This window comes from Polyodon spathula, chromosome 3, assembly GCF_017654505.1.
Source record: "Polyodon spathula isolate WHYD16114869_AA chromosome 3, ASM1765450v1, whole genome shotgun sequence".
Lineage (NCBI taxonomy): Eukaryota > Metazoa > Chordata > Actinopteri > Acipenseriformes > Polyodontidae > Polyodon > Polyodon spathula.
In genome coordinates this window covers 71,963,008-71,975,347 of record NC_054536.1, presented here as the reverse complement: position 1 = coordinate 71,975,347, position 12,340 = coordinate 71,963,008, and the positions used below count along the sequence as shown (strand labels likewise).

Here is a 12,340-nt window from a genome sequence, read left to right as displayed (position 1 = left end):
GGATACTGTATTTATCTTTTATTGCTCTAAGAGAGGGGAATTAACCATTGAAATACAGATCACCAACTGTTCTAATAGTTTTCCCTGAGATGCTCAAGGTGTTCTGCAAAGCTCATACTGTAGACAATAATATCATCTAAGTAAACCAGGTATACCTTCCATGGCAAACCTCGCAAGACCAACTGCATAAGATGTTGAAATGTGGGATGGGCATTCACCAGACCCATTGGCTTTACTCAGAATGGGTACAGTGCACAACCAGTGGTAAAAGCTGTTTTAGCCTTATCTTGCAAGTCTAACTGTACTTGCCAGTAGCCTGATAACAGATCCATGGTACTGAAAATTGATGAGCCCTCCAGTGCATCTAAGGTGTCAACTGTTCTCTGAAGAGGGTGTGCATCTTTAATTGTTACAGAGTTCAACCCTCTGTAATCGACACAGACGCCATGTGCCACCCTTTTTCTTCATCATGACAACTGGGGCCGCCCATGGGCTGTGACTTTCTTCTACAATCCCCTTTTCAAGCATGTTTTCAACTTATGACTGGATTTCAGCTTGCTTTCTAGGTGATGCATGATAATGTCCATCTTGCTAAAATCAGTTGGGTCTTTACTGAAGATATCGGTGTAGGTCATCAGTAGTGTTTTCAATTGGGACATCTGCTGTGTAGTGAGATCACTGTGTTGGAAATCAAAAGGAAATTGCTTTTGTTGTGTAGCAGAGTCAGCAACATTACAAACAGTTGGCTGATCCAGGATCTGTGCTGCTATAGGGTAGAATTAACCAATCTGTAAACCGGGCTGTAGTTCAATTGCGTAGCTTTTAGGATTCATTAGGAGCCAATTTTCACCTGCAGTGAGATTTTGTGAAACAGCTATTCCTTCTGTTTCTAGGTGATACGGTTCCATGAACCCAATGGTTGAATCAGGAACAACAGTGCTCTCAGCAGGTAGTACTAAGGTGACAATGCAATGCGTTTCACTTTGAGGAGGAGCTGTCGTCTTTACAAACACATGGACAGCACAACATACTGGGATGAGCTGGCTAGCATGCAATAGCGGCAAGTCTTGGTTGTATAGTTCACAAAGTCCATTTGCTGTGTATATTACAGCATGATGCTGACAAAGGCAATCCCAGCCAAGTAAAACAGCAGTACTAATGTTATGAATGACCTTCATGCTGCAGCAAGTTCATCCCCAGGCGAATGGTAAGGTTGATTGTACCAAGCGTGTCCAAACAGTGACCTGTAACTAATTTAGTTAGTATAAATTTCTTCTTAAGAGGCTGCCTGTATAATGCAGGAATTGACATGTGCAGTGATTCACTGATAATAGAAATACTGGAGCCAGTGTCTAATAATATGCTAATTTCATGTCCCTCAACAATAGCAGTAATATAAGGAGTGAAAGTCTCTTTATTCACCAATCTGGAAGATGAACTGTCAGAGCATGATGGAGAACATGTAGCCGTGCCTATGTTGGTTGCCACTGGAAGGTTTTCTGTTGCAGTTGAGGCAGTCACTACCCTGTCCAATCCTGAAGAGTTGTCATGGGGAGCTGGTGTGGGGAAAGTTGATGAATGCCCCACATCATCAACTAATATCAGTTTCCCTCCCTGTGATAATCTCTGGGTGCTTGCTGGCCATCGCTGAAGGAAACGTGCTTTGGACTAGGACTTGGGCCTTGCCCCGTCACCATAGAGAATTATGTCCTGGATACTTGCTGTAAGGTGTCTCCACCCTATAGCTGTCATCAGCAGGGCGGTGGCTGGAACAATGGTTTGGAGATCTGCTGAATCGATCATAATATGCATAGTCCTTACAGTGACTGGTATTCCTGTGGTTGCAACACTGGTCACAATGGTGATAAGGAGAGCCACCTTCTCTGCTGCGGCTTTGGGAATACTGGCCAGGCGAGTAACTACGTGCATATCCACGTCTGTCAGGAGAGTGTGGATAGCTGGGTGGGCATGGCTTATTACTGTTACTTGCTTGAACCACATCTATAAGGTTAGGGAGATCTGTGAAACTGCTTGCTGTCATCCTCGTGTCCAGTGTACTACTGAATGGGAGGTTGGTTCATGTGTGTTTTAGGAGCTGTCATATTTTTCTGTAGATCCTGTATGGTGTCAGTAAAGTCTTTCACAATTTTTAGCAAAATGTTCTCTGTGTCGGAAACAGAATTAACTGACTTTGGAGGTTCACTTGCCATTGCATTACAGGTGTCATTATTGGTGAAATAGTTTTTGCAGCTTGGTGTGCCCTCTCTGGCTATGTCACAATTTGTAGGAGATCTTCAAAACATCCCTTTCATGGCATTTGATTTTGAGCTTTTGATTCAGTCTAGCCAAGAATCTAGATAGTTTCATGTATTTGGATGCCTTAGTTTCAAATTCGGGAAATGCTTCTTTAACCAGGTGACAAACATCAGCAGCATACACCTCAATAGGTTTATTTGGCAAGACTATCTACAGCAAGACTTAGGGAACGTTTGAAAATAAGCTATAATATTCTTTTGCCCAAAAGCCTCCTGCAGCACTTTTTTTTTTTTTGTAGCTGCATAATCTCTTTGAACTCACAGGGGTAAATTGTCCCAAACAGCAAAAAGTGCAGGGTGTAATCTCTGAACCACGCCTTCTGTATATATTCAAATCGGCGAGCCCATTGCTGAAAAGACGCCGTTATTATGAAAGGAAGGGGGCAGAGGAATGTTTTTCAGTTTTGTATGGTAGCGTCTGTGCTTGTCCGCTAAAACTGCATTATTGATTTCATCACATCTATCAATAGATATTTTCGTTCAGTCCTCAGATAAAACAAGAAAAAAAAAAACAAATGCAAACCTTTTTTTGTTTTTTGAAGCACCGATGCCACCAGATGTAACGTTATTGGTGGTGTTTAATAGAGAACTAGACAAGGCTATTTGGTCCTTGAAACACTTTACTGGTTTATTTAAAAGAGATCTGTACACATAACTGAACAACCAAGAACAATCACCATATTCTGTCTGACTCCCTGCTCTCCCCAGACTTAAGTATACAAGCCCTGCGTCAATCACACAGGCATGGCAAATCAAACATCTCTGAACCAATACCCCAAACATTTCCCATAACAATTCTTACAATAATTTTGAATGTGACAAAGCTATTTTTTTCTACTTTAATATAGCCTACATTATGTTTAATCATAAAATATCTTAAAATACTGTACCTATTTTTAGACTGTCAAATGCTGTGAAATAAGCAATTTTTTTTTTACTGTGAAAAAAAAAAATACAGCCCGACTTAATACGCAAACAAGTAGATTTTAGAAATACAAGCAATGAGTACAGAGGTGCAGTCTTCCAAAAAGTCAAGGTTGTTTGTTAACGGGCTCTCTGCTCTGCTTCTGAACCACACAGCGATGCCTAATAGGAAATGTTTACCCATGTTTGTATACTTTGACAGTGGTGCGGTGCAAGCGAGCATCCAAATTCAAGACCAAGAGATACAATATGTGGGGCCCTTTGAGGCAGGGGCCCTTTAAGGAACGGAGCCCTAGGCTGCCTAGGCCTAAGACCAGCCCTGTATAAAAGTGCCTTTTTCCCACTATGCAAAAAGTGAGGGGGCCATGGCCCCTCTGGTCCCTCCGGCTCTGCCCTCCCTGCTCTGATTGAAATGAGTGGTGTATTGTGGGAACAGAAAACCAGCAAGAGAAATTCTCCTTGTATTGGCGAATGCTCCTGAGTAAATGTTAAGAAATGTACTAAACACTGCAGGCTATTCAAGAGTCATCATTTACACTACAGTGGGACTGACTGCCCCACTTCTGTAAGTATATGCTACAACATATCAGCACAGTACAGTACATTACAAAAAAAGTATTTCTTTTCAGTCAGAAATCAAACAATGGTTATATTGTTTTCAAATGTCCTTTCATTTTTACTTCACTAGTCTTTGGTCCCCCTTTTCATAAACTCAGAAACACAGTATTTTGCTTCCACTTCATTCAGATTCAATTACTGACTGGCCTGGACCTGGCAAAACTGTTGTGTCAACCAAATAGTACAATAAGTTGGAGTGGAAGATGCCTCATGTATGTGTGTCTGTTATGTATGTATTTATGTACTGTCACATATAGGGAAAGAAACTAGTGTGAAAATGATATGTGGTGGTGCAGGGCACCCTACTAAAGTCATTAGAAATGAAGACATGTATATACACAATACATCTTATATATCTTAGTATTCCAGTTTCCTTCTGATTAATTATCCCTTTTTTAAATTTACCATGCTATTTTAACAGGCATGTGTCAATGTACAGTTGACTGTATTTGTAACTTTAAAGTTATAAATAAATGTGACAATGTCACCATATTACTCTTATTTTTGTAATCCACAATACCATCTGGAGCATACTTTGAGCAAAAAAAAATGGTATAACATGACGTCAAGGTTAATGTGGTCAGTCACATTCCTGTCATATTTTCCTTTCAAGTGACACATACGTAGTGACACACTGCAAAGATTAATTTGAATATATTGTATGTTCTGCCTAGTTTTATACAGGGGCCATGAAATTTGATGTAACATAAACAATATAATACATTATATTCAGTGGCAAAATACCTAAACAAGTACCTACCCATTGTCATCAAAGTGTAATCTAAGCACAGCCCAGGTGGTGACACAGACAGTAGGAGTCCCTGTGAACACAGATTTAATATTGATCCTTATGCTTTACAATATATATATATATATATATATATATATATATATATATATATATATATATATATATATAATATCTAATGTATTGGACAATCATTTGCATCTTCACAAAGCGTTAACTCGAGATTTTGAAATACTGCTGCTGTTTTCTTTAACAAAAGCCAACAGTCTATAGTGGTTCCATGCATTCAAAATGTCATTGCTTCATCAAAACAGACAAAAAAATAAATAATGGAAATATAGAAAATAAGATTTGGGAATAAGGATTTTTTTGTTGCTTGCAGTTTATGTGAGGAAGGCTGTCAAGAAAGAAAAACATAAATAAACATGCATCACAGCTTTCTGATGGATTGTTTTTGTCTTACAAGTCATAATGTGGTGAAACAGGAGATCGGACTGTTGAAAAAGAGGTATGACACTTTAAATTGGGGGTTAATTTAAATATTGAAAGATCTGTATCTTTAATCTTGTAGACACATCTTAACATTGACCTCTCTCTCTCTCTCTCTCTCTCTCTCTCTCTCTCTCTCTCTCTCTCTCTCTCTCTCTCTCTCTCTATATATATATATATATATATATATATATATATATATATATATACATACACATATGAAATACATGTTGATGTTAATCTTTAATTGTTTATGTCACAAAACTTCTATGTAATGCCTGATATATCAGATGCATTGTACACATAGACCAGTGGAGCTACTGTAACAGACACAGTGAATGTATAAGCAATACAAAAATGTGTGAAGCTAAACATTTAAGACATGCTTCAAAGAGTTTCAAACATATACACAGTATAATGTTGCTGTTTCCCACTTCAAATATTACTCAACTAGAATGTTAACAGCCTTGTCTTACCCCATCCAATGATTGTGTACCAATAAAAATATCTCCGTTCAGGGAAGAAGGTCTCCACCAGCAAGGTAAATAGGTAGAGCCCTTCAATAAAGAGCCAGAAGTAATTTGACATGACGCAGTAGTGGAAAAACACCATCACTGCTTTACATTCAATCTGTGGAAAACACCAGAAATAAAGATATTATATATATACATCTTATACACATACACATACACACACAGAGAGAGAGAGAGAGAGAGAGAGAGAGAGAGAGAGAGAGAGAGAGAGAGAGAGAGAGACCTTAAAGTCATGAGTACTTTCAATAAATACTGTACATACTTGAATGCTAACTTATGGGCTACCTGATCTTAAAAAATAAAAACTTCTCTTTATTTATTTGGCATCTGAAAAAAAATCCCAAAACAATAATTATTCTTATCTGACAAATTTACCAATCTGTCATCTGAATTTTTGGAAGGTAAATCTATGATTTCCATTACATGAGAGTAGGTGTTAAAACTTCATGCTGATATTGGACTCAGCTCTCGCCAAGATAAGCACCAACTAAGACACAGCTTGTCCAACTAAGACATGCATTTCCTTATATCTGATGATGTAGATATCCTTCTGTTTGGTGTTGATGGCTGAAGTGTAATGCTGGCTCCAGGGATCAGCCTGTTTTGCCTCCCTGGCGCTTTAGCACACACAATGGCTGCAGTGCTGGCTCCAGGGATCAACCATAGTTGGGCCTCCCAAGCACATCAGCGCAACAAACATCTGGACTGAGCTGAGTAGAGTACTTCTCTGGGGTCTTCAATTGGGCACCTTCCATCCACAACACCTAAGCCTGGCTTACTTACCTTCCTTTATATCAAGGTTTTTTTTTTTTATTATATCTATAATAAATAATAAATATTATACTGTATTATATATAATAAATACAATATTTTGTGTTTGGAGAGAGTCTGGGTGCTTTATATTTCTATAGAAGGTGATCAATAAGGAATACAATATTATATTGTTTCTTAATTTGCAAAAGTGCAGTATCGGTACTGTTTTAAAAATATATATTTTTGGACATTTTTAGGCAGTTTGTCTCTCGACTTGAAAATGGAGCGCAGAAGAGACTGAGAAATGAAGAATTATAGAAAAGAACTATAAAATCTGTAACAGCCTAGTACTAGTGGGAGGAGACTTGGTGAATGCAGTCACTAACCAGTAGCAACTTCTGGGACATTATTATTATTATTATTATTAGGGTAGGACTTAATGGCTGCAAAAGAGATATTGTATATATTTTTTCAGATGGAAAATAAGTAAAAGGAAGTTTTTATTGCAAGACCAAGTTTTTGTACAGTAAGTCAAAGTAAATTAGTTAAAACGTAAGGATGTAGTTAATGCATACCCCATAAGTTAGCATTACTTCATGTACAGTATTTATTCAAAAGTAGTCATGACTGCAAGGTAATGTTGTAATTTACTCGCCCAAAATAGAGTTTACTCACCTAAATTGGACAGTAAATTACTCAGACCCAAGTATTGCTGTTCTTTACTCTCCCACAGGGTTGAGATTATTTGTGAGCAATCCTCGGGACCATTTGATATATTTCTTATGGTTTACAGCATAGTTACACAGTCAACTTTTGCTGTAGATTAGGATCATGTTTACTTACTGTTGAAACACAGTGATTATTTTCCTCTTCAGCGTAGAGGACTCCATCTTTAATGAAAACTGATATGGCTCGTAAAATAAATGACACAAAAAGGTTCATGTGAATGAAATTCCTGGTGCAGTGAAGTTTTCTAAAAGGAGAAAAAAATCCACACCATTACCAACTGGATTTCTAGGGATACAAATATTTTGGTATATTTTTCCGTTCAGCAAACAGATCCACTACCGAGGCTAATCCTACATGTAATTTTGTAAAAGTAAAATAAATGTATAGTACTTTTAAAAGAATCGCAGCGCAGTAAACACATGGATCTGTTTGTCTCGAATGGCTACCCTTTAGCCTCTAGCACCTGTTTCATAGATTTTCAAACCTGACGTCATCCTTTTCAAGCCAAGTATTGGTTAACATGTCAGAACCCCCTCTCCCATTTTGAGGCTAGTTTCCTGTAGCCTCAAAATGGACTGGGATTCTGTATTTCTTCCACACACTTCAATCACCTTCTGTCAAGTTTTACTGTATTTCTATTGGCTAACGCAATATAAGCATAGCACATTTTGAGGCTAGCCTCCACCACTCATAATTAGACTTAATTTTGACATGTTTGTTGCTAGGCTGTGCAGGGGTCACATGTGGTTACTCTCTTTTGAAATCTATATGCACTGCAGAATGGAAGTTGCATATTTTTTCAGTGAGCATTTGTGACAACTAAAACATTGTACCATTGTCAGTTCAGCTTTTATAATACAGTTTTTATTATTAAAAAAAAAAAAAAATAGGTTAGCATATATGATCTAATCATTTAATTTATTATTATTTTTTATTATTATTATTATTTTATTATTATTTATTTATTAGCACTGTTAACAGAATAAGTTTTCTTCAGTTCTCTTGCTCAGGGTGCCTATAAATAAGCTTGCAGATAAGTGGAGAGGATGACCGTAGGGAAACTATGGGCAGGGGGGCAGGATAGCTGCCCTCCCCATTAGACAAAGCCAAAAAGCAGGTGGAGGATGGGGAGGAGGAGGCAAACTTTGGTGACGTAAATATAAATGCTTTCCTTGCTGATCATTAGATGTATTGACAATTTGATCTGGCACTGGAGGCACCTAAAATATGCTTGATGTTTACAGATTTGATCTAAGGTTAAATTGAGTTCCCTGCCAGAACCACTACTGTGTTTAATTGGTTATTTTCTTTTTACAATTATTCAAATATAGTTTATATACAGTAGTTCTTCCACAGGGGCCTTTAGTTTCCCACTATGAGCTGAGGTCTGCGGTCCATATTTATTTTATGAATTAGTGAAGAAAGTAAATATGATTTTGTATATTTCATTTATACATATCTGTTACAGAGCAAATACATAAATAACTTTCTCACTGCGGCATAGAATTCTTGGAGGAGTCGGTTTGTGAACGTCATAGCTATATACATCAAGCTGGATTTGTTTGAACTTTGGGAAGTCAGAAAATACTGAAAATGACATTTTTATGACAATTTTAGTGTTTGCAGCATCTTTGCTTTGCAGTATATTTTATAATTCATTTTCTGTAACGTCAATCGCTGTCCAGCAAGATGCAGGTTTGTCTTCCATATTTCTTTGTTGTAGTAGAGAGGAAGGACCTCAGCCTGATGACATAATTTGAGGGAGTTTATAAAAAAAACTACTGACTGAAATTAGAGTCATGGGGGCAATAGTTGGATCTATTTTTGGTAATTTGGTGCGTTTTTAACGAATTACATGCCAAAATTTCTAAGGGCTGATTATATGTTTATAATGCCCCATGTACTCATTTCAGAAACCTCTTGCAAAGCACATCAACTATTAAAACCACAGCCTTCCTGATATGAAGAGTGTTCCAGTAGAAAACGTGTACACTCCTAATATGTTAGATAAAAGGGAAAACATCTGGATTCACAGAAATAATACTTTATTTCCCCATGGACTATACATGGAAGGCAATGCCTCCTTTCAGGATTGGATCGCCACCTGAGAACTCTCCATGTCACAGTGTTCGTAAAACATCTTTAAGCCACTGTGCAGTTTTCAAACTTAAACATATATCAGTCAGTATCTACTTAGCTATTTCTACTATCCTATCTAAAGAAGGCAGAAGCCAAAAAGAATGCAGCTAATTAATAAAATAGTGAGTTTCCAGTCTTCATTAATTATTTCTAGTGGTTGTCTTCTGTTGGATCCTGATTCTATCTGGAAATAGAGCTGTGTGATGATCTCTAAATGTATTGAATTTCAGTTTAAGAAGTACTGTAGTTATAAAAACAACATTGCATGAATAGTGAATCTTTTACAAAGATTTATCATTCACTTGAAATATTTTAAGCCAGATCAAGACCAATATATTACATATAGAAACCATCAAAATGAAAATAGGAGAGTAACTTGAGTCAATCTGAGAATGACACCAAACCAATGAATGAGGAACAGGAACCAGCAAATTGTAGAGCTCAGAAAGCAGATGTAAAAGTCACAGTTAGGTAGAGCAACTAGGCTAAGAACTGGGTGAGCAAATCCATCACTTCCTACCAGACATGTTTTCTTCTCAACTGCTGCAGCTCAACATAAATTCAAAAGATGTAATTCCCACAACCCACACCACCAGGAAACAAAGAACCAATGAAATGAAAGTTCCTTCGGTCATACAACCAATAGTAAGACACTGACGTACCAACAGATGACCGCAGACCGGAAGGACAAAACATATTCCCAATTTAAACTGAAGAAGATGAAAAACAAATGTCTTTATATATCTGTTTGGGTGTTGTATTATGAGTTCAATAGCTTCTTTTCAGTTCTAGTTGCTTGCCATAGCCACACGTAATGTTGGCTAGATCACCCAAATTGTCTTAATATTAGTAATGCCAGCGCCATCTAGTGCACAGGAGTGTACTGTGAGCAAAACTATGCGGTAACTAGTTTACATATTAAAAAAAAAAAATAATAATAATTAAGATAATTGTTAACCCCTTAAAAGACAGCATGACAGAATTGTTTAGGGATTATTGGTCAAGCCTTTTGAAAAACAAATGTATCATTCTTGTACAGGCCATTAAATACCCCCTCTATTTGGGTAACATTACATTACTCACCTGAAACGACAGAGAATCACCATTGCAGTCGTGAGAGAGATTAGGGATGTGCTGTATCCAACTGTATACAGAGCCTTCACTGACACAAAATACAGATCCTTCAAATAAACAAAGGAATGTGTAGTTCATTTCTCTACATTTCGCAAAAAGAAATATACCACCTGTACCTTTCTTTTATATAAATAATAAACAAACGGCTACTTTCTTTTGGAAGAACAAAACTATTCATGGAGTGTTACTACTCGCCTGGAGTTGGAGATCAAGGGTGCAAGCTGTTTTAGGGTTACTGAAGAAGACTAGAAGTTTGACTTTCGTTTTGTACTGACAGACCAGATTATATTGTTTTCTACAAACTTCAGTGCTTTTAAGCATCATATTCTCTATTTCCTATTTCCTATTTCCTGCACCGACTGTTAACTGTTTTTTTAAAGCCATTCTGCTACTATATAATTATAATTTGTGTGACTAAAAAACGTGTGCATTAACACTAACAATTATATATAATTGTTACTATACTAACAATTGAGAATTTCCTTGTTTACTTGAAACTGTTTATTGCATTGCCTTGCCTTACAGCAATGTGTTATTTCTTAATGTTTATTTTGAACTATTGTAATACTTCTTACCAGAGATAGCACAGTTAATTGGACAATTGAGGGTTCCATTCCCATAAACTACTTTTCTGATTAATTATTAGTTTTGAATAGTTGGTTTTGATGGCCTACTGGATTACACTAAAGTGGGATTTCAATTGCTAATTAAAAGCTTTTTGTTTTGTGGCCAAATACCAAAGGTGAATTATTGAATATTTGCTGGCTGCTTGTAATTATATTATTTAATATAATGTGCAATATTTATTGTTCATATTCAAATACTGATTATTTGACTGATTAATTGCCTGATTCATTCATTTTTGAAGTGTATAAAACTGACCTGTTTTGTTGCATGGTATATGTTTGAGTTCTGGTAACGTGCAAGTTTATATTTTGATAATGCAAAAGTGCAATACACTTGACGCTACCCAGCACCCCAATAATTGACTCTGTTACTTAATTGATTAAGGTCAAAATATGCTATAATCACAATTCCATATACACTTATTTCATGTTTCCTTTTACTGTTAAAGGACATTTATTTTCATGCTGCATGTTCCTTAAACTGAGATACAGTACTTAAGTGAAGGGGCACTTTTAACACAACTGTAAAAAGTAGAACAATCCAGACAATTGATCACACTTAACACTTAATCACAGTTTTACAGTTATTCAAAGGTTTTTTTTTTTTTTAAAGTCTGTTTTGATTCATTACATAGGTTCATATGCATGAAAGTGTTATGTTTTTCAGTCGGCTTTTTAAAAACTAGCCACAATGCAAGGGAGATTGAAATAAAGTTTTTAAAATCTCTTAGAATCTCTTCATGGACAAGTTCAGAAAACAAATAGTTTGTATGCAGTGAGAGAGAGGAGCTGTTTTAATTAAGTGCAGTAATGTAATGTAAATACTGGAGGTGAAAATAGGCAGATCTAACAATGGACAGCAAAAGGATTGTTGCCATAATTTGATGTGATCCATTGTTGAGCGTATATTTACCTCATGATCGGTTTCATTCTCATTAAAACCACAAGCATCATAATAATGTGGGAAAGGTTCTGACCAGCCATATTCAGAGCAGTTCCTGCTGATGTGCACAAAGTCTGCAACAGAAACACACATTTGGGGTCTGTTTAATGATGCAAATGTAGCCAGAATCAGATTTAACCTTTATATTAAATACTGGTTCTGCAAAAAAAAAAAGTTTATTTTGAAATTATTAATTCATCCAAAACATGTTGGTCCTATAATGAAGAAATTGATTATATTGCCTCTCTCTTTCTCTATCTCTGTCTCCTATGGTATATAACTGCAAGTGAAGTCAGTTTTAGTATGGGCTGGATGAAGGCATGAATCACAAAGGAATAGTATTGGCTATTGCTATTCTTAGCCACAGTGTAACCATTAAACATATTTAA

General features: G+C 36.5%; 1 protein-coding gene across 5 annotated transcripts in view; it reads right to left on the bottom strand.

Annotated features, from left to right (window-relative positions):
• Positions 1–12,340, bottom strand: part of LOC121313374 (pituitary adenylate cyclase-activating polypeptide type I receptor-like) — a 94,139-nt gene that overhangs the window by 31,232 nt on the left and 50,567 nt on the right. For all 5 annotated transcript variants that reach the window (XM_041245815.1, XM_041245817.1, XM_041245818.1 and 2 more), the window contains exons 5-9: positions 11,922–12,025; positions 10,332–10,429; positions 7,224–7,353; positions 5,571–5,724; positions 4,618–4,678 (exon numbers count right to left, since the gene is read on the bottom strand). In XM_041245815.1, the coding sequence (XP_041101749.1) occupies positions 4,618–4,678; positions 5,571–5,724; positions 7,224–7,353; positions 10,332–10,429; positions 11,922–12,025 (547 nt within the window). The remainder of the gene's footprint in view (positions 1–4,617; positions 4,679–5,570; positions 5,725–7,223; positions 7,354–10,331; positions 10,430–11,921; positions 12,026–12,340) is intronic.